At 42.5% G+C, this 22,898-nt stretch overlaps 1 protein-coding gene across 1 annotated transcript in view; it reads left to right on the forward strand.

Moving 5' to 3' along the window:
* Nucleotides 1–22,898, forward strand: part of ERBB4 (erb-b2 receptor tyrosine kinase 4) — a 416,956-nt gene that overhangs the window by 301,957 nt on the left and 92,101 nt on the right. The window contains exon 20 of the mRNA XM_075511224.1: nt 13,492–13,677. Coding sequence (XP_075367339.1) covers nt 13,492–13,677 — 186 coding nt within the window. The remainder of the gene's footprint in view (nt 1–13,491; nt 13,678–22,898) is intronic.

Here is a 22,898-nt window from a genome sequence, read left to right on the forward strand (position 1 = left end):
GCAAATTGCGGCTGTGTTGCATTTGCTCAACACTAAATTCAAAGGCATTCATTGATCACTTGCGTAGGTAAATCCTGTGATACGGAGCAGCATCAATGCAAAGGTAGGAAAAGGCTGAGGTACAATCAAATAACAGTTTATCTGATGGAAATGTAAGACCTCAATAAAGTAGGGGCACGTGGAACAGCGACTAGCTACGGGCAGTTCCCCAGGCTTTGATTTACTGAGCGGAGGTAATGTCAGTGGATAGGCGACCCCCAGGTTGAATCTGTTTGGAAACGTTCTCCGGTGTTGAGGAGGCTTTTGCTGGCTAGGCAGTGCCCTTTGGTGGAGTTCAGTGGGATGATTTGTATATGCATATAAAAGCAGCATTTTGCTCTTTGTACGTTTTCTGAAGCCAAGCAAATTGTTTTTTTTTTAAAAAGAAGTATTGTTGGTTTAGGTTGGTGGCTAGTCACCTACTAAAAATACAAGTCCTCTGAGAAGTTATTTTAGTCATGAAAGTGTTTGGAGGAGGTTTGGAAAGAAATGGTGTTTGAAATGGGGAAAGAAAGTGAGTTTCCTTGGTGAAATGTTTTCTTGACAAAATAATGAAAAAATATTTCTTAGTAAAATATATTAACTTGTTGGAACTAAAAAGGAAGAGCTTCTGCTGGAGCTTTTCAGTGGGGGATGAATTCCAGTGAATTCTTCAGCTAGAAGATGTTCTAGAAATATGTTAGTGATTGAAATACCTGTTTTGTCATTTTTGAATGAACTCTGGTGGATTTCTGTTTTGAAGTCATTGGTTGTTTCAGAAGTCAGACTATGTTTATTAGACAGGAAAGTTGTCAAATCCAAATTGGAATATTAAACATTTTTCCTGTGTGATTAAGCTGTGGACAGCGGGGAGGAGTGGGAGCACTGGGGAGTTTTTTCTTTAGCAGAGTAAAGGATGGGGAACATTTTCCAGTGCTAGGTCTTTTCTGAGGGTCTGAATGCTGTGTCCTGTCTGAGTTTAAGCAGAGCGGGGAGATGCTTCTAGTCCTTCTGTGACTAATCTCTTCTATCAGGTGACAGCACAATTTACGTTCTTGACAGTGCTGTCACTCAGATGAGAACAAAGATCTGAGTGAAACTCTAGACTACCGAAGGTTATTGATGTCGATGTTTACGTGACAGCTTGGCAAGCTCTCGAGTGTCCTAGAGCTCCAGAAAGCGTCTTAAACCACATTGTGTCACCATATAAATGTTTCTAGCTCAACTAAAACTTGCAGATCAGCCCTCTGGTCTGCAGTTGAGCTGGTGCTGAAAAAGTGAGTGGCACTCACTGCTCCATGTGGACATGAAAAGTGTCGCACAGAGAGAGCGTTTTCTTACCATGTAATACCCTTATGTAGCCCAGTCCTGAAAGACGTGTTAATGTACAGAGATGCCTGTCACTCCCCTGCCTGTATAAATGAGACAAAATTCCAGGTCACTTTCAAATTCACATTGGCCTGCCCATAGCTGGTGACTGATACCTGTTTTCTCCTTTTCTGCATAGTCACAGCACAATCTAAACATGCCATCGTTAGCTACTTCCAAAACCTCTCTCAGGGAACACTCCTGTAAGGCCTCCAGTGATGTGCAACAGCTTGCTGTGGCTTTGGCATTTCACTGGCACAGAATTCTGCTGAAGATGACCAAAGAACTGGCAACTTGGTGTCGTTTCGAGCTTCACAGTGCACCTCTTGGAGGCACAGCATGTTCTTTGATCACAGTCAGATGTCCTACCGTGGTAGCGTAGGTCTTTAAAAACAACTTTTTAAAAATGAAACTGTAAATGCATGCAACAAGGAATAGATAGGATGGATTAATTATATGTAGCTCCACTTCTGTTTTATAAGTCATCCCACATAGGTAATTTGTGTTGGTTAGAAAGGCTGATGGTGTAACAGCTATGGATACCTTTTCCTGCCTTTTATTAAATGTTAACCCCTTGACTCCTGAGCTTCACAGTAAGATGCAAAGTAGGTGCTAGCTGTCAAAACTTTCTGCAGTGCAGATGGGGTTACTGCTTTATAATCAGGGTGCAAACTGACTGTGCTTCAGATCTGAAAGCAAGCTTGCTCTTTGTGTGGCACATCCATAGAGCTGGTGTGAATGTGTCTCTAGCACTAACTTTGGCACAGCGGTAGTGCCTTGGGGTTCCAGGTTTTCTAACTGTTCTTCCTTTGCCCGAAGTTTCCCTCGCAGTGTCACTTAGAGCCTTTTTCACTTTTTCCTAGACAGCTGCAAGGTACGGCTGGCTGTTGAAAAGCAGATTTACCCCAGTCAGCCTTCCTGCAGTTTGCTGTAGGAAACGCTAAGAAAAGAGGTTTGGGTTTTGACTTGTAGAGTCCTTTTAGTTGAATAGTCCTTTGGAAATTCTGGATCTGTGATACCGTGCTATCCTACTAGCATAGTTAAATGTTCTTGGGACTGTGGCAATTCACAGAAGAGGATGAAAGTATAACATAAATTATTATTTTGCCCTATTCATACCACTCTCAAATTACAGATTACTTATAAAATAAGTGTTCCCTCCTGCAGTACTGCAAGTTTAAGTGGTGTTTGCCCATAACTTTATGTTCTTGGCTTCTATAATTCAGTGAGATCTTGTCTTTATGAGAGTGTCTACACAGCCACAAATACAAACTAATAAATACAGTTGTATTGATTGATTTGACTGAGGCTTTTGTCTTGGTAACAGAGAGTTGGTCACTCATTCACGCAGGTTTGTTCTTGGAGTTGTTTGGCTCTCCCTGACTGAAGTCTGGACCTGAATATGGCCACGCATTGAAGATCAGACATAGTATTTGATGAGGGGGTTATTGCAGATGTCAAGATTTTATCAACATGAAAAAAAGATTCATTATTGTTATATTGTATTGTTACATATATATGTGCGTGTGTATTACCCTGACAGTAGGAGATGCTCAAATCTTATGAAAGTTTAGGGAGGGATATGAAATGTTATGATTAGAGCATAAGACAAGCTGCCAGTCTTAAGGTTTATAAGAACCCCCTCCTGAAACATATCTATAGCCAGGCTAGTGGTGTGAGCTACCTTTGCTCTCCTTTGCATTGACTTCCTAAATTCTGGCCACTTTTCAGAGCCAGGTTACTGAAGTGGGTGGGCACCGTTCCACGGATGGCCATGGAAGGGGACGGAGGAGCCGTCCCAGCTCGCAACCAACTCCCCTCACCGCCACTCGCTTGCCCCAACGCCCACCCAGCAGGACTGGGGAGAAAATGGGAGGAATAGGAGAGAAAACTCCTGGGTCAAAATAAGGATAGAGAAATCACTCGCCAAGTATTGTCACAGGCAAAACAGACTTGACTTGGGAATTTAATTTATTGCCAATTAACATAAAACATATTTAATAGCTGATTCAGTATTAGCAAACAAACAAACAAAAAACCCCACGTTAAAACATTTGTGGAAGAAGAGCCACCTTTCCTCCCCCTTTCCCTGGCCCAACTCCTGTCAGCTCTCCTCCCAGCTGGTTGCTGCCTGCGGCGGTGTGGGCTGGCTGGAGCTGGCTGTGTCCGCTTCGGGGCAGCCCCAGCCTCTTCCCACAGGAGCCTCCCCTGCAGCACCCCTGCTACCACAGCCCTGCCCCTCACACCCACTGCTCCCCGTATTTGCTAGTCGAGGAGTGTCCTAAAGCTGGGCGGTATCTGCCCAGCAGCAGGGGCAGGGACCACATCGCTGGACGCAGAAGGACTCGGCCAGGATCGAGGTGCTGCCGTGGCAGGTGAAGCGCAGGGCAGAGCCCAGCCTCGCAGCAGCTGGGAGAGGCAATGCAGTGCACAGAAGATGGGAGGTGTATGAATTTTGGTGGTGGCAGTGATTTTCTTTGAAGCTGCTTTTTTTTAAGAGGTTTTTAATTGTATCTTTGGGAGAAGAGTAGGTCAACAGGATGGTAAAAGAACAAAGAAAGTAGAGAAGAAAAGGGTGGAGGAAAAACTGTAGAAACTTGGGAGAAAATAGCAGGCAGACTAATGTTGAAAGGAAGAAAGCACTGTAACACAGGAAATGTGTGGCAGCTTTAGATGACTGTGGTTCACTTATGCCAGCTTGGTCAAAAAAAAAAAAGAAAAAATCTAACAGTGAACCAAACAGTCCAATGAAACCGTTTTTGTTTAACTAGCATCATCCCTTTGCAGTACTTGAGTCCTGAGTGTGATGCTCTTATGCAACTGAATACAGATGAGGGAAACATGCAGATGAGTCTATTTTGAATTCTCTATTGTGAGAGATTAAATACCTGGGTTATGCACAAAATATATCTGTGATTAAAACAACTCTTAATGTTGATAGTACACTTGATGAAATTAGGTTTCAATCTGATGCTATCCCTTTAAATTGATACTGAAGGAGGAAGGAGCTTTGAGTGTGTGATTATGAAGTCAAGCTTTTCAGTGATAACAGAAAATTTCAAAGCAATGCCCTAAGACTCCTCAGAAAGGAGTGAGAACTTGATAGATTTTTTTTTCCCTCTATCACTCATTCTTGAGACCTTGCCATCACTCATCTTAAATCAAAAATCAAAGCAATAACTCCTTCCTTCTGAAAGGAATCTGCAGCTAAGGCTGGAAATGTTTATAAGCTGGTCAGTAGTAAGGTCTGTTTACCCTCCTGTTCGAATAATGCTGAAATGATTGCTTTTTTAGACCATACCTTTAAAACTTCAAACGTTTTTGCTAGTTGCATCAAAATAGTAAGAAACAAATCACTTTTGACAGACTATTCTGAAATAATGATGCGTGTCACAAACCGTAAGTAAAACATTTGTCAGAATGATACAATATTTTCACAAAGAGGTGTGCACACTGTTAAACTACTTACACCCAGTCTGCAAGGGGGGGATGGCCAGTCTGAAATCCACTGTTACTTCTCTTTGACGGCTTTCAATGGAAACATTTCTGGTCGCTGAGGTCCTGAACTCTTGGCCATTTATGCATAAAAGTGAACTGAAAATGGGCTAGATTTTGCTTTCTCATCACCAGAATCAATGTTTTCAGGCAAGGTTCACAGAAAGGCTGGTGGGAGTTGTCCCTTGACTGGATGTTCGATGGAAAATCTTCACTTAGCTTGTTGTGCACTAGAGGTCTGTTCCTTTAGACTTGAGATTCCTCCTCAGCTGTGTAACGCGGGCTCTAATGAATTGGGAGACTTAATTGGTACAAAGTCAGCAGGGAGAAGTAAGAAGCATATGGTGTGTGGGTTCTACAAAATGTATCTCCTACACTTTCAAACATTTAAGCACGTGCTTAACTCTAAGCGTTTGAGCCCTGTTGGAGTCAGCATGGTTGCCCATGCCCTCAGTGTTTGCAGGACAGGGATCACAGTACTGCTTGCCCTTTTTTTTTTTTTTTTTTTTTTGTAATTTATTTTATGTTGCTCCAAAATACATAGCCAGATTTGTGTTTATAAGCACATGAAGGTATCTATTCCTGTGTGAATAAGACCTACTGCTTCTCTAAGGTGGGCACGGAATATTTGACCCAGCAGCCTGTAAGCATCACCTTTGAGAGGAAGAGCTTTCAAATCCCTGAATTGTGCTAGTTTCAAGGAAGTGTTTGGAGGAAAGTGGGGCATCTCTCTCATGCATTTGAATCACATGGGGCAATCGCATGCATTTGAATTCGGTGTCAACAATGCAGGCTGTGCCTCTGCAGTGTTGAGTCAGTACGACTACATACCCTCTCTGCTGTGTGCAAGTGCTGTGACAAGCAAAGGAGTCTCAGAGGGTATGCTTGCTCTGAGAAATGCAGCACATTTAAAGACACATACCACCTCCAGAAAAGGCTGTGCACCCGTTCAGCAGTGCCCCAGCCGGAGACCAGCTCTGCTCCTGGACAGTGGAGAGCACATTACTCTAGTGTTGTACCATGCCTTGCTCATCACCAGGCTGCAGCCTGGATGCAGGGTGGGACACTGACCTGGAGCCAGCTTCTCCCGATGGCAGTAACTTGGTCAGAGCCAAGTGAGCGGTACTTGCCTGATGCTGTTTCCATCACGTTTGTGCATAATGGACCCCAGTGTGTGGTCCCTGCTATGGAATTTTATTTTATTTTTTCTTTTTCATTCTTAGTTTTTATCCTGGAAAGTTTTGGGTGTAGTGGCACCTGGCAGCTGGATTTCCAGAACTTTCTGAAGGAGTAAGTTAATCTCACCATTTAATGGTGCAGCACACTAGTACTCCAGTTGAAGTATGCAGTGACTCCACTTACTGCCCAACAGACCTCTGGTCAAGCTCCTCATGGGAAACTCAACTCAAAAAAGCTCAAATCTCTTATCTAAAAGAGATAAAGTCCAAAACCACCCATTCAAAGCCTGTAGTCTCTTTAATCATAAGAACTTGTCCTGGCTCTGGGGAAACGTGTTAACAAGACTCGTAATGTTACCTTCTCTGTTTGGTCACATGTAGCTTCCTTAACATGGCTTCCTAAAACAAAACAAGCATGGGGGGAGTTTCAAGGACATGGTGGTTAGTGCAAAACTCTAGCTAGCAGCCCGTTAGACTTCCTTAATAGCAGGGCCTTGATTTAGACTTCTGGTTATTTCTTGCTGTGCCAGCCAAACTCAGTGTTTCCCCAAAGAGAAAGCGATTGGTCGTGTGAGTGTGCATATAGGATTTGGACCTGAATATGCACTGTTACACTTCTGTGCAACAACCATTGATGAAACTGTACCTACTGTAAGTATTTGTTTGGCTTTATGTTTGGAGTATGGATGTGAATGTATAGAAAGATTTTTTTTTTCTTTTTCCAAAATACCTTTCTTCATTTGCTCCTGAGTCCTGCTTCTCCAGTGAGAAGTTGAGAGAATTTGTTGTATGCAGCCTAGGTGTTGTCACTGTCTCTCAGGAGGGTACAGTGACAGAAACATGTTTCATCACAGGACACGGGATGTGCTACCATACTCACGTGAGCCAAGTCAAAGCATGTAGCTCAGTCCTGCAGTAGTAACCTCAGGGCTGAATCTGCCCTTGCAGCAGTCAAGTGTTGTTCACTGTATTACACCGCAGTAAAATTGGTTACAGAAGCTGTTGCCAAGTCCCAAATAAGACTTTTGCCTGAAAGTGCCCTGTTAAATGTGTCTGCTCCTAATGACTATAAAATGGTTCCTGGAAAAACAGCTGTGGCAGTTTATGCTGTTAATGTCCTCCCTCTGTTTGCTACTGTCCCGCAGTGGGACTCTGATATCCTTTGTTGGTCCCTATAGCTGCATCTCTCACTTCATTTTCAGAAATGGCTGAGACATTTCAGTAGAAGCTTTCCAGAGAGTATCTGCCTGAGTGGTGAAAAATTGCAGCCCAAGGGTTGAAAGTATAGCAATGCTGTAAAGCAATTGAAACCAGCATCTTCCATAGGAAGTGCAGGGGAAGTATAACAATGCGAATCATTGTCATACGAGAAATGTGGGCATGTATGTTGTTGAGTATGTATGTTGTGCTGTCTCTCAGCTTAAGTAATTGTGCAGACTGCATAGGCTAAGTCGGCTATAACCTAAAGAATTTGTAAGACCTAGCAGACAAACAAAAGGCATTGAAAATATGTTGGACTGTAATTGGATCTGCCCTGAAGCAGGTCAGACGTGCATTCCAGACAGGTGTTTGCCCTAGCCATTAGAAGCATTGTAAAATTAATGTAAAAAGCAGTGTATTCACTGTAGTATCTCTCCTGTTACCACAGCACAGCTTGTACTTTCAGAAAAATGCACAGCACAGTATGAAGTCAGCTTTTAAGTACATTTATTTACTTGACAATGATTAGGAAAAACAGGTGGATTGTTCTTCTCTGGCTTCTTTTGTTTTGTTTTGTTTGAGGGCATTTTATGGTGAGAACAGTTAGAAGCAGAAGGTTAGGAAACCAAAGATTTTTTCAGACTTTGTCCCTGCTTACAGAACTCTTTCTTTATCAGGTGCATATATTCATCTGGCTTAACTGGAGCAGTAAAATTTACCCTGGGCTTGCTGAATTGGGGCAGCAGATCTGTGATACTTCTCTGGAACAGGGAGCATGTTTCCCCTGCGCTGGGCCTGAGGGATAGCACGTGTTACGTGGAGCACTGGAAGGGGACATTGGCTCCCTGTAAGTGAGCTTCTCCCAGTGCTCTGTGTGGTATGGCCATTGGCGCTCAGGAAGCTCATGTGTTAAAGAACAAGCCTTCAGAAGGAGTATCTTTTCCTCTCTGCTAGATACTTAAATCTGATATAAGGAGAGAATCAATATTGCTTCAAATGCTAATTCTCTTGTTACATGAAGTCTTCAGCAACAAGAAGATGAGGTTATCAAGCACTGCATTAGAAGGTGCTGGCATCCACCACGTGGTACAGGACTCTTAATGACACAACCTGTTAACATGTTTCAGAGCCTCTGTAAGCAGCTGAGGGAAGGCCTCTTGACCAATTCTGATGTTCAGATTTCCTTTAGAGCTTGGTTTTGGACTCAGCAGGGTGATGGCTTGCTGTCAGCTCTGCCCAGCTCCAGGACCCCAGGGGTCTCAGGAGTTGCCTGTATGCCATCTCTAGCATCTCAGGAACAGTCTGGCCAGGGATGCTTGACCATGTACTGAACTGGTGTATTAATTAACGAGTGCTGGAAGAGAGTTGTGTCCTGGACCACTCTGGGTGGAGAATAAATTTTCAACATGGACATAAGTATGGCATTATTTTACTGCTAGTGGCACATGCACCTTGCTGAGTCCACTGGTTTACAAACTAAATGGTCAGAGAAACAAAACCAGTATCAAAGGCTGCTCTTCAGGGAGCATCATGCTGGCTAATATTTATGTTCAGTTGTCAGTTGTAATTGTTAGCAATAGCACATTGAAGTAGGAAAGGGGGAAGTTAAATACCATCTTATAAGATGTGCTGTAGGTGTTACTCAGAGCACCCTTTCTTCTCACAGTCTTGAGAACTGTTTTTTCTTTCTCATCCTGGAAGGCCAAAATGCAAATCCTGCTTTAGTTGGATTTTGAGTTACTTTTCAGAAACAGCAGTCAAACTAAAGGCATTTCAAACATGACTGCAGAGTATGGATACATCAGGGAACAGTTTTAGGTGGCATTTTTCAAAGCCATCTAAGGAATGAAGGCGACTTAAGCGACCTGGGAGAAGTGAGCGGCTAGTTCCCTTCGTCATCTGTGTTGACAAGTGTTTTTAGCCTGGATGTAACTATGCTCTGTATCGTTACAGTGACGGCCGGCTCTCATGACTTAAATAAGCTCTACGTGTCTAAGCATGTTTCGGCAGTCTAACGGCAGGTGCTCTGAGGGCTTCTTCTGGCCTCTCGCTGTGGGTTAGCAGTTGCGGCTCCTCAGACCCCTATTGGCATAGCTCTGCTGACAGAAACCAGAGTCATAGGTCTGGTGACGGCTCACTGGGACCTACAAACTCACCCTTCTTCTTGGGTACGCTATTGTGTTACTAAATGCACGTGACAGATGGATCAGTGTAAAGCATTAAAATAACATTTATGTCATTGTTTAATATAATTGTTTAATATGGGGTTGTGTATATAAATCACAGGAGTTGAGCTTAATGTGGCCATAATTCAGCTGCATTAAAAAGGGGCAGAAGAGAGGAATTATCAACGTGACATGATTTCTTTATACAAAGTAGCGTATCTGAGAAGTATAATACTGAGTTGAACATGGAAGGCTCAATTGAAGTCACTTGCTATTCTCTCTGTGACGGTGCTGGGGAGACACAACAATGGCCTTGCCAAGCTAGCTGCACGATTAGCTGCCTTCTGCATCCAGGTCTGTCTTTTACCAGCCTTCCCCTCGGCTATATTAACACCGTAAGCACTGCTGTGAGTAGAATATACGTGCACAGCCTTGGTTTTAAGTAACTCATCTGAGATCTTGTAGTACCCTAGTCTCAGCTGGACAGGGCTCACCATGGACTGCAAAATACATCTTAGAGGTAAGGGCAAGCTGAGCTCCACAACTGCTACCTGCGTCTAAGCTGGCTGGCTTATAGCCGTCCTGAGTATGGCTGCCACGCACTGCTGTGATAATTAATACCTGAGCAGCGACAGTAGCATGAACAAACTCCAGGAGGAGCTTTGGTTTGGCTGGGGAGTTACTCTCGTGATAAGACTTCTTGCTCCTGCAGATAGGTGAAGGAGGGTGCCTGATGTCCAACAGGAGCCTTTCAAAACTGTCACCACTCCTGTCATTTCTCAGATGCTAGTGTGAGCACATGATGTTACAAAGACTCTGACTCCTAGGGGAAAGATAAAGTACCGTAACATAGTAATTTCTCTCCCATCCTCCCCCCTTTTTTTTTTTTTTTTTTCAACCTTCAAAGGATTTTTTTTCAGGAGAGAAAGATAAAGTGGTCTGGGGCCCAGTTCCCACTTCTGCTCTAGGCTTCCTCTGTGACTGTGGGTAGTAGGTTGTGCTTTTCTGTACCTCAGTTTCCTCTCCATTAAATTAGAGTAGGCGCCATTTTAAAATCATTTGTGTAATTGTGCCAGTTGAGTATAGAGACAAGATCTGCAGACATAAGCCTACCAAAAGATATGGGAAATTGCAGGGGCCGGTTTTGAAAGATGCCAGTGTCAGACAGCCAAGTCTGTGAGTTTAGGTGCCTTACCTGATTAATTGTTTTAGAAAATTTAATTGGGAACCAGGCTGCAGAGTGCTTAAGTGCCATGGAGATTGTAGCTCTAGGGTCTTTCGTGTCCAAACAGATTTTAAAATGGGGACTGGTATTCCTTATTTGCTGAACAGATTTTTAAAATGGTACTAAGTCATAACGTTTCTGTTGTTGTTTGTCTGTTTTGTCTAATTAGGCTCTGGCAGAACAATTGCAATCTCTTTTACTTTGTGTTTGTGCTGTGCCGGATAGACATAACCCTGAATTTAGTTCTCCTGTAGATGCGAGTTCAATAAAAATAACAATGCTTTTACTAATGAGAATAACTATGTGAAGCCAGGATTCAGGCTAAATTAGTATCCATTAGTGACTTAGATCTATAATGAAGGTTTCCTTGCTCTCTGTTGTGTGTCTCAATTCATTACAGAGCAGTCCATAATATTTTATTAACAACATTTTTATTTTTTTCTGGAACCATTGCCCAAAACTATTGGAAGAATATGCGCTTTCCTGTAACACCAGAATGAGACAAATGGTACTGCTTGCTTTTATTATTGTACAGAAGTGTCTTTCCTTTGGACTCAGATAGACTTGTAAAAGGCAAGTAGCTGGAGACTAATGGAGCACATGCTTCAAAGCTTTCCATCTGGTCCCTTGGTGAGCAAAAAGAATATACTGTCTTATGTTCTAATCAGTCCTCATTATAAAGAAAAGTACTCCTGCTCCAAGTTCCTGGAGTAACTCTTACCTTTACCCAGAGAGGGAGAGGGCAACAAGTACTATCCCCTTACGCATCTGCAGGAGAAAAAGAAGGGGTAAAAAGAAGAAATGAGGCAGAGTAGTTTTGTGCTCTGAAACTGGATAATGCACCTGTCAACAGGTATTTATTCTTTTGGCCTTCAATGACATTTTCTAGTGACAGCAGAAGAGAGTCTAAAATTGTTTCAAGGAGCCCCCATACATATGAGTTGAGTGAGCGAGAACTATATTAATTTGAATGTGAACAAAACTACTTAAATTAAGATCCCTTTTCTAGTTTGTTACATTGGAATCGTCCTCGGAGCTCCTCCTCCAGTCATCCCATCAAACAGCCCCTATTTAGTAATTTATTTATTTCTTCACATACATTTAGGAAGAAAAAGGGAGATACTCCCCCCAATGGAGGCCATCTGCTCTTTTCTTATTGGGGGGAAAAAAACCTACAATTAGTGTCTTGTTCATCTTTTCGTTTTAACAAAAAAAGAGAGGGAAAGAAAGAGAGAGAACTATTATGCAAATAATCTGCAATTTGGTTTCAAATATTCTTTGTACTATGATGAGCAATTTCCTTAAATACAAACTCAGCCTACTTGCCAGGACTTGTTTTTGCCTTAGTATAGGCAAGGGAAAAAAACCTTTTATGAGTTGGGGGAGGCATGCTATGTTCCTCTGATGCAAACTTTTTCTTATCCTTTTTTTTTTTTTTTTTCTATCTTTCTTTCTGTGGCACTATTACAGCTGTTATTCTTTAAGTTGTCAGAAAGATGTCGTATAGGTTTTTTGAGAAAGAAAGAGAACCAAAATAGCTTTACAAAGCCGCAGTTTCATCTCACTTTTCATTGTTCCATTGCCATGATGAAGGGGTCTTGAAATGGAGGACTCAGCTTAGTGAATGAGAGGGAAAAGCTTTCTCCCCGCCTTTTTTGAATGCCAGTTGCTTGTGATGGCAGCATTACCTCTAAGAACAGATACGTAGGTTTTTTTAAGGAGCTCCTGTGCTACTTGTCAGTGGTATGAACTTTACGGCCGAATAGCATAGCCAAGATTAAGTCCTTCTGGTCCTCGGTATTATACAACCTAGCTTGCCAGCTGAAAACCTCTGAAAACTTACGATCTGGAAAAGATAAATAAAGTATAGAAGAAAGAAAGGAATAGTATCTCCTGTTCATTCTGTGGAAAGCTGAAGCATGGAAAAAACGAAATAACTCACCCAAGATCTATTGGTAGAGGACTTTGGAAGAATCAGGAGCTGAGCTAAGAGGCAGATTTAGAAAGCTGCTGCTTTGTGTAGTGGTCTGCTTGCGGCAACATCAGGAGGCAGGCAGGACTGCTACTGCAGCTGGGCTACTGTGCCATCACAACCGCTAGTTTAGGCTGTTGCTGTACAACAGTCATACAGACGGCAGCATGGTCACGTCCTAATGGCTTAACAAATCTGCTGACTTTCAGTAGGACTTATGAGCATCAGACACTTTTGAAAAGCTCACACTAAACCTCCTCATTCCTAACCCTTTGCAGGTTGAACTTTGGGAAAGCTTCAACTGACATATGAACGTTATGTACTTAAGCCTGTAAAATACTGAGCATAAAATCTCTGATCCAGTAAGGCATTTTAGCACAGCTTAATCAAATATCTCACCAAATGAGGCCTAACTGCCCATCTAACTATGCACGAGTGGCATAGTTTGCTTGCACAAAAAAAAGCTGATGCCCAATGGATTGACCACAAATTGGAAAAATATATTCAAGAAACAAAATTAAGGGAGGTAAAACAAGACCAATGAGACCTTTAAGCAAAGTCAAGTGTGTGACACCTCTTTGCTTCTGTGGCTGTAACAGGACAGGCAACATAAGGCAGTTCATAATTTCTGATCTGAGCCTTCACTGGATCTGTTCAGGTAGTCTGACCCACTGCTGGGGCTCATTACATCAAGCATACGTTATGTGAGACTGGATTTTGCCTAGGTGTGCCTAGCACTGGATAGACAACACAGGAATTCATAGTACTTAGAGGACACTGATCCCCTTTAGATGCTCTATAGGAAATGGGAAATGTATGCGTAGAGTCTTTAAGCGCACTGGAGTAACTAGGGCGCTTTTGTTGTTACAGGAAGCTCTTATCATGGCCAGCATGGACCACCCGCACCTGGTGAGACTCCTGGGTGTCTGCTTGAGCCCGACCATTCAACTAGTCACTCAGCTGATGCCCCATGGCTGCCTGTTGGATTATGTTCATGAACATAAGGATAATATTGGCTCCCAGCTCCTGCTAAACTGGTGTGTCCAAATAGCTAAGGTATGTTGTTCATGCTTTTCTTTTTTTGTCATTTTCATATCTAACTGAAAAACGTGCCGTGCAAAAAAAAAAAAGATACAAAAAAGTTGTTTGGGTTTTTTGGATTTTGTTTGTGGGGTTTTTTTCAGGTGTGTTTTTGTTTTCAAGAAGGTTGGGTAGTTCTTGAAATACGCACTATTTTGACTGCTTACAGTATTATCGATTAGTTGTTAATATGCAAACAGAAGTGTTTTTCTTGACTGTCTTTCCAACTCGGTGTTAATGGGGGTCTTTCAGGGGAAAAAAGAAGTGGGGGAAGAAGCCCCCTGTGTGACATCTGGGACTGAGCACAGAATGATTTTTCAGCCTCTTCTACTGTTCAGTGTTCATAGATACTGATTTAACCTGATTGTAGTTTTCAACCTTTCCGAATCTGCATTGCCAGTTAAATTCTAATATGCCATCAATTGCCTGCCCCCACACTGCCAAGAAGATAAATATTCACTTCATGTCACTCCTTTGGGAACCACCACGGTTCTGCTGTGTTTAAGACCTATCACAACAGCTGAAGCTGGAGGGTAATATTGCTCGTCTCTGCAGAATGGGAAATCTCAAGGGCTCGATCCTGATTTGCTTGCTATGGTGTAATGCTCTTTGCCTTCCTGTGGGGTTCTAGGAGCAAGAGTGAAGCCATTATCGAAGCCATACAGACTGCACTTCAGCTGAGGTGGAACGGAGTATAGGTCCTAAATGCAGCCCTAATGTAATCCTTGCACAATGTTTTACGTATATTTTTAGGTATGTTTAGATATTCAGTGCTGTACTAAGACCAAGTTATTGATAATCGGTTGGAAAGTGTAACAAGATCTGGGAGTGTAGGGGGCCATAGTTTTTATCCATTTTAAGGGCTCTTGCAACCAGAGTTGTGTACAATGGTGTTGCTGCGACTGAGAAACTGGAACCCACTTTTTATTTAGAGTTATTTAGAAGTTATTTAAAGTTTTAGATTATTTTGGTGAAAATGCTTGTAACATACAAATGTGTGCCACAGACTGCCCTCTTACATTAAATCTGCAGCCTTAAGTGAATTTGCTACAACATCCATTAAGAAATCTTAAGTTGTAACGTTAAACTTTTAGCACTGGAGAGAAACCTGGAGATTCAGCAATGTTTTGCTGGATAGAATAGCAGCCATCAAGTGAACATTCACTTCTTTTAGAAACTTAAATACAAAATATTTTCTTGCAAAAGTAAGAAAACTGAGAAATTCAGCTAGCCCTGAGTTTTTGCTCAAGAAGGGGAGGACTTTGAGGTTCATCATTAATAGGGACTCCCCCCCCCCCCCCCCCCCCCCCCCCCCCCCCCCCCCCGATCAAATCTGTTGTCAAACCTGCCTGACGGTGACAGTAGATGAAATGACCATAATGCTGGGTACGGGGGGTTGATCCACAGAAGGGGTGGGGGGAATCCCAAACCCACATTCTGATGTTGCAGCATTTTGTAGATGTGTTTATATCTGTGATTCTGCAGTGGTAAAGCAGCCAGAGTTAGCAGCACGGTAAAGCAGCACGGAATACTGGAACACACTGATGGGGATTGCTTGTATCTGGAGACTTGCAAGGGTTTATTTAGGGCTGTTATCCAAGGAAGGTGGGGGAGAAAATACATATTCCTGTTTGAGTCCTTTCTCTCAACACAACCTCCTTCCCATCTGTTCTCCACTCTCTTGATTGATAGTGGCCGTTATTATTTATTACAAAACATTTACACAGTGACATACGTGAAAAGATAACCCACCTTTATTTTCACTTTATGCATGCATATGGCCATTGACTCATTGTACTAATAGCTGTTCTTGTTTGCTATGGACTTTATGTGGGCAGCTGATTTAGTGAAGGAAATAGCCTGATCCATAGTAGAGGCTTACAGAGCTGACAGATCCATGGGAGGGTCTGTGGAAGGCAGGTCATGGTTTTCCCATGGTGATTCTTATCGAAGTGAAACAGGTTCTAAACTGACTTCCATTGTGAATGGTTTCAGCGTAATGTGGGGATTGGTTTTAGGTACACTCATTTGAAAATCATTGCCTGCCAGTTTTCCTGACCACCATGTGATGTGAGAGAAGATGAGGTATTACAGACATTTGAGTTCTGAGATGGTGGGTAACCAAGCAGTGCAAAGACATGAGATCATACACGTAATATTAACTGATGAAGTGTCAAGAAGAGAAAGGGAGATTCTTTATAACAAAAGGTGGCCTATTATTGAGGGTAAGTTTAGTGAAGTTTAGTTAGTTTATTGAAGTTTAATTAAATTCACCTTCTGCATCACAATAATCTTTAGGTTAATTTTGCCTTAGCCTCATGTTGCAGCATGAAGCTCATCCGCTTGGCTACCCACAAAGGGGACAGCAGTAAGTTACTGTTTTCTTGGAAGAGTGCAGTGCTTAGTACATAGGGCTGACCTGTTAACTCTGGGCCGTCACAGTTTGTCTGGATTCTTTTCTCTTTGGTTTCTTCATGTGTCTCTTTCCCTTCTCTTAATTTTACTGCAGTGGTTGGTACTGAGCATGGAGAGAATCGGGACGTGTCTGACAGGGAGTTCTGCATTTTGATGCTTTTGCATGCATATCTGGTATTTAGTAGGGGATGACTTGTTATAGTTGAGATGGTCACCGCAGGTACTGACTGCTTGCATACCATGCCAGTATGGTACAATCCTGTTGCGGAAGTAGACTCCAAAGAACTAAAATGTACCTTTAACTCTTATTTTCTTCTTGTCTTTGGAGACCTTGAATGACAGCTGTGTGTTGAAAATCTTCCCCGTCAGGTTGCGTCTATGCATAAAGATACGTATCTTTATTATTACATAGGAGGCAATATAGGACTGAAGAGAGGAAAGAGGTAGGGACATATGAGGCTGTGCACACCACATAATGTATAAGAGCAATGCAAATGTTTTACAGAATTTTCTGCATTGCATTGTGCTTTCTGATGGGATACAGGAATGCCTGTTCCTTTGCTGTCTCTCAGACTGTAATGTCAATTGGTGTGAGAGGACCTACACAGGAAAATGTTTCAGAACTGGTAGGAAGAATAATCTTTGAGATCACCAGACAAGGAGTCCCCTTATCCCAAAAAGTGGAATAAACGTGCTACTCCTCTGCTAGCAGCCGGGCAGTAGTAATAACTTGTTTTCCACTCATCTGTCACATTTGACAGTGACTAGGATTCAGGCTGCAGCCTGCAAACAGGAAAGATTCAGTTTGCCTACAAACAGACCATCTCCAGAGGAATGAGTGCAGAAGGTGGCTACTGCATCAAGCACAAGTTTCCATTCACTGCGGGAAAGGTCTTGTATCCCACATACCTGTATCCACTGTGCTCACGTTTCAGGCTCTGCCATACAGCTTGAGAACATCTTTCCACATCTTGCTTTTCTAGACTTTTGGGAATAATTGGTTGTGTCTTTCTGAAAGCTACTAAAAACATGATTAGCAATGTAATAAGAGGCAAAAATGATCAGTGACCTCCCAGTCCTATTCTCTGCTCCCTGAAACAGCTTCTGGTATCTTTAGTTAGATAGATCTTGCTACCCTCACCTTCCCTCTTTTATGGTGAGCATTTACCCCAACAAGAAGAGAACTGAAGGAACTGGAAACGCCTCGATTCCGAAGTTCAGGCTGATTTTTACGAATCGTTTAAAATCAAGTTGCTGCTGCAATACAGTTCCTCCCTACTGCGCTTTTCTCCATCTGCCAATGTGCAGGCATTTATTTATTGAAGTCATTGCTTCAGAGTTCACTTGTTCTGCCAGGCTGTTCATTTCCATATGTCTCTGCTTCTGTACAACTAGATGCAAAAACTAGTTAGGCGCTATGCCTGGTTGCCAACCTGCATATGGCTCTGGAGATCATTTCCGAAGGTTGATGATAGGGCAGTTATTAAATATTACCTACTGCCAACTGAAAAAAAGCTTGGATGCTTTTTATTTTGCTTATACAGATTGTGTTGAGTTTATTCTGACTGTTATATCATTGTAGGGTAATTGTGTTCTCTTTCCAGAAGCTTTAGCTTCTTATTTTATGGATGAAAGTTATAAAAATAGAGTAGCCCCCAAGCGTTCTGCATAAAACATGGTTGTTAGACAGCAGCTGTGTCGAAGGGGGTTCTTCCCTTCTGCTTTGCAGATACACAAGGCATCTCCTTGTGTCTCACTTCTGTGTGTACTATCTCGCTTAGGGACTGAATGTTTAACCTTTTACCTCTGAGTTCAGCACAGCAGTTTTATGTGGAGTTTGATGTCCAGTAAAGCAGTAATCTATGCTCACGTATCAAGATTCTTCCTAGAGTGGGAGCAAGAGTGACAAGCTTGGTGGCCTTAGGGTATAGAAGGATGGAATAATACTTCATGAACGTCCATGGTGTTGGCTACTTGAGAAACGGATTGAGAATCAAATTTTGTAAGGTTAGCACAAGCCTGGAAGTGAATTCTCAGTAGGTGAATTACGTCCTTGTCAGCCAGCGTATGACAGATACATGTAAATCAGGAAGCTTTAACAAAAGAAAAAAGGTACTATCCACATTGATATTTCAATGTGTTTGATACTATTTCTCTTAGCAAGGGCTGCGCAAACACACTCCCTGGCAACCTGGAGGTGTGGGGGCGAGGATATTCTTAACGGAAATGCAATCAAGAAGAGAAGAAACATCTCGAGGTTTCTAGTCAGAAAGAGTTGGTTACACTCTGCCACTAGGTGAGGTTAACTATAAGGCACCTGTGTTTGAGGCTGTATCTGCTCACCGTTACTCTAGTGGAAAAATTAGCCTGAGTTGTGTTGGAATTATTTGTGCTGTGCTCTGTCTCTCTCCAGGGCATGTAGAAATGCTTTTTTGCTTCTGTAACTTTGCATACACCACTTGCTAAATTCAACATAGAAGTTCAACCCAGGCAGCCTCATCTACTGTTTTACTATTTTTTTCTGGTACAATTATGGTTTCATTCTGCTGCTGTTGATTTGTGTTACATCTGCACCAGTTTTGCTGAGTAGTTTTTGAATGCAGAGGAACTTTTCCTGCCCGGAAGAAGGCAAGGCAGAGGAAGAGTAAGAAAGGAAGCAATCTTCCTCAAACAAAGCAGCTTGCCTGTGATCACCTAGCCTGTGGAGGAGAGCTCAGCTCCCCTGGGTCTTAGCTGGTGCCCCATTCTATTCTGCACTGTATCCCCCAGGGGCTTCCAGACCTGTCTTTTGCATTCTGAACTATAATAATTCATTCACAACCCCTCAGAATAGTAATGAGGTAAAGCAGAAGTAGGTTGATACAGTGGAATGTCATGGAAGGAAAATCAAGTACTTCAGGGGATTACTTTTTATACCTTTTCAATATAAAAGAATTCTCAAATTACCTTAACTGAAGTCCTGCACAGCATCAGTTATCCAGGTATGCAGGAAAACAATGTTTGAAAACACTCTAGGATAGAAAAAGAGAGAGGAACTTGGGGATCGAATTTCAATGAAGCAGATGCATGTCTTCAAGTCTGGTGAGTGTTATTCCAGCACACTTGCAGTCATTGTTCTCTCTAAGGATTCTCTGCCAGCAGTGCAGATCTGCAGCTGGGAGTCTCCAGGAGCCATCAAGCCAAAAGCGCTTGCAAAGCCTCCTTACTGCTTCTTTCTGCCGCCCTGTTATCTCTCCCTTTTGGCTGGTTCACGTTACAGGGCTCAGTGCCCTTCTGTGGTTCTCTTGGCAAAAAGGAGGGCCTGTCCGCTGCCTGCTCCTGAAGCCTCTCTCCATGCCAAGCTTTTTAGAACGCTGTATTCATTACTGCCCAGGGCAGTGCTTCTCAACTGGATGTAAATTCACAGGCTGTGTTGAAATTCAAAGGATCTGTGTTGATTTATGCAACTGAGAAGCTGACCCAGAAGCTGGTTACAGCGCTCACCTCACATCCCAAATTAAATGGGTTTCGGCCTGCACTCCTCATGTATGGAGTGAGGGAGGCTCTGAGCAGGGAGGGCCAGAGGCAAGTGAGGTCCCCTTGGCTGCACTGGGAGGTGAGGAGCCTTTCTCCTTCATCAAGACTTGATGGATTAGGAATGACTTCTTAGAGACAGCTTTTGTTACTCTGCTGCAGCTGGGATGAGAGAGAAGTTGTGTAAAGTGGCAGGAAATGGGGGTGACTGGACAGGTTGGGAAGAGGGAGAGGATAGTGGCTGTGGTTCAAGGTCTTTCTTTTTCATTAAAGAAGCCTACCCTACAGCTCAGTGACTATTCCATCATGGAGTGAACAAAGGAGCTTAATGACAGTCATCTATCAGCTGTCCACATTTTAAGCTTCAAGATGTCTCTATTCCCAGAGCTCCTTGCCGTGACAAGGCTAATTGTGTAATTATAATGCTATACCAACCCCTCCTGACGTGCTCACACTGGCAAGGACCAGGGCTAAGGGCTGTGATAATTATCACTGCAAGCAAGTACATTAGCATAAATGTAGTTTACTAATGGGGCTGCTCTATTAGGAAGTGCAGTGTATAGAAGACTAGGATCTAAACCAAGGACTATGAAATTAAACCATATTGAAACAAGGCTTTAATTGTGTGGAGGAGCAAAATCGAAATAGGTGGGGAAAGTATAATTTTAGTCTCCTGAATCCCTCTGTGCAGTTTTCTTTTCTTATTCCAGTTTATCATAACTATTTTTTTTCACCCTCCTGGAAAGCTTGGGTATCCACAGATGGCAGATTGAAATGAAGGACCCTTTTTCTGGTGCCACTGGAGAGCTCTCACTGAAAGAGGGTATGCCATAAAGTCTCAAGAGGGGAATTGCCCCACCTTGTCCACACCCAGGGACTTCTTTGGTACTCTGCTCCCTGGGTTGCAAAGGTTCATATGAACTTGAGAAGCCCTTGCAACAAAATTCAGTGGATCTTGCAGAATTCTGCATCCTAGCTTTTAACATTTAAGTGGTGGAAGGGGACAGATTTATTTTCTGCTGTGGTTAACTGGACTGTCTTGGGCTTTTGTGAGATGCTGAAGAAGTTTCTTTTGATCCTCTCAGTTACTAAGATTTTTTTCCATCAAAGGCAGGGCAGGAAATAAATGTTAGGACTTTGGTCATTGTGTCTGATCTGCCATGCTCAGATGAATGTGGGCACATTGAGTGCAGCCATTGCTACTATGCCAAGACATAGGATCGGGGCCTGGCAAAATCTTCCTTTGGCTGTTAGTTGCTGTGGCTGGAAATAATTCTCCAAATAAATCAGGGAATTGGATCCTATTAAAAATAATTACAGCATCTCTGCGCTTTGCGCGTTTCCTTGGCGGGCACAGTATTCCATGTTTTCCTGCATAGTTACGTACCTATTGATGGAGATTTTCATGCAGTTTCCCCACCTTTCTTCACCAATCACTTTATCTGGAGTATTGAACTGGTATAGTAACTTTTTAATCTTTTCTACCAAATCCAGTTGTCCACAGAAGTTTCCTGTGAAAAGCATTAAAATGAAGGAATGCACGATAAAATTCATCAACTTAAATGTTGAACAAGTTTTTTTCCTTTCTTTCATTTCTTTCTTTCTCCTTTTGTCTCAGACTGACTGTCCGCTCACCAAATTCACACACTGTCTTTCTCTGTAATTTTGTCCTTTGCTTTCTTCTGTCATTCCCCTACTTTTACAGTATTTTGTGTCAGCCTCTGTTTCCTGTTGCTGTTTCTTCAGTGTCATCATTTCTCCTTCATTCTCATCCTCTGGCTGCTTGGCTCCCTCTAGCTGGTACCTGTTCAGTGCTCTGAAAGAGCACAGGAGCATCGTGCCTGCCACCTACCAGAGTTTTTATGTTGTTGTGTCTCATTACAGGGTTGGGAGAGGACCTCAATTTCCTTGTTTCTCTCATAATAATGCATTTGGGTTTGAGGCTTTTAATACCAGCTAGCTGATGACTGCATTGAACCCCATGTGCTGTTCTAGTTTGTGCAGGAGGGATATTAGAATCTGGAAGATTGCATCAGAACCACAGGAACAAAAATGTAAGATTGGGTTTATATAAAAATTATAGAGATATCTTTCTTCCAGCTTTGTGCTCTGACCTCCGATTCTCTAAGGCTCTTCTGCATGCTATAATAACCTCAGTATGACAGTATTTGAGTTGTTTACGGTCTTTAGTGTGTGTGTGTGTGTGTGTATATATATTTGGTCATTAGCTCTAGAGCTGGGTGGAATGACTCAACCTTTGAAGGTGACTATCTCTCTCCACTGACTACACTGTCTAGAAGACAAGCATAGGCTAACCGTGTAACTTTCTGACAGCTTAATTTACAGGGGGATAAATGTGAAGGGTGCAGGTGATGACAAGGACACACAGGGAACCTGGGACAAAGCAGGTACTGGAGGACTAAGCTAAGGTCGGAACTACTAACACAAGTGTGGTTGGATTTCTTTTCTGCACAGTATGGTACATACTGTGTTAGCTGTACCCTTCTGTACTGTGTCAGGTCCTGTGAGCAGGGATGTTAACTTGCTTTTATAGCTTGTCAGTGACCGGGAGAGGTTTATAATGAGTAGTATTCATTCTTTCTCCAGTCTTAATCTGACTCCTTCTGGATTATCTAGGCTTCCTCTTCCTTTCCCCCAAAAATCCAGTGTTCCCAAAAACAGTTCCATAGTTCATGGTTGTTAGAAAAAAAGCGAAGAGGCAGATTTTTCAGCCATTTGCAAATCACATCAGCCTTTGCAAAGGCACAGAAATGCACAATGTATTGCACAGAGATAGACAATTTATTGTTTTGTTAAATGAAAGGTGCACTTAGCGCTGACATTTATAGGGTCTCTGATACTGGGGACCTGACAGCCGCAGGCTACAAAAGCCCCAAAGGCTGGCTTTGCCTCAACATACCAGCATTCTCATCAAGTACACGGAGCTGCACTGCGGGGGGGGAACATTAGATTTTTCCTAGCAGTCCCCAACAGACTGGATTGGGAAAGCATTATTGAAAACCACTCCTAAATCAAATTCAAGATATTATAGGAGCACCTACTAGAGTCTGTCAGGATTTCCATTATAAGCCCATATTTTTCAGGTTTATAACTTGACCATAAAATTCCGCTCTGGACTGTGACTTGGCATAAAATGTCTCAGCCCAAAGCATTTTTTTTATTATTATTCAAGAAATATATGTATTTGGCTATTTTTAAGTTGCTGGAGTTCAGAAACAAAAGCTGGCTTTCTCTCTATATATATCCAT

The sequence above is a fragment of the Mycteria americana genome, chromosome 9, assembly GCF_035582795.1.
Source record: "Mycteria americana isolate JAX WOST 10 ecotype Jacksonville Zoo and Gardens chromosome 9, USCA_MyAme_1.0, whole genome shotgun sequence".
Classification (NCBI taxonomy): Eukaryota; Metazoa; Chordata; class Aves; order Ciconiiformes; family Ciconiidae; genus Mycteria; species Mycteria americana.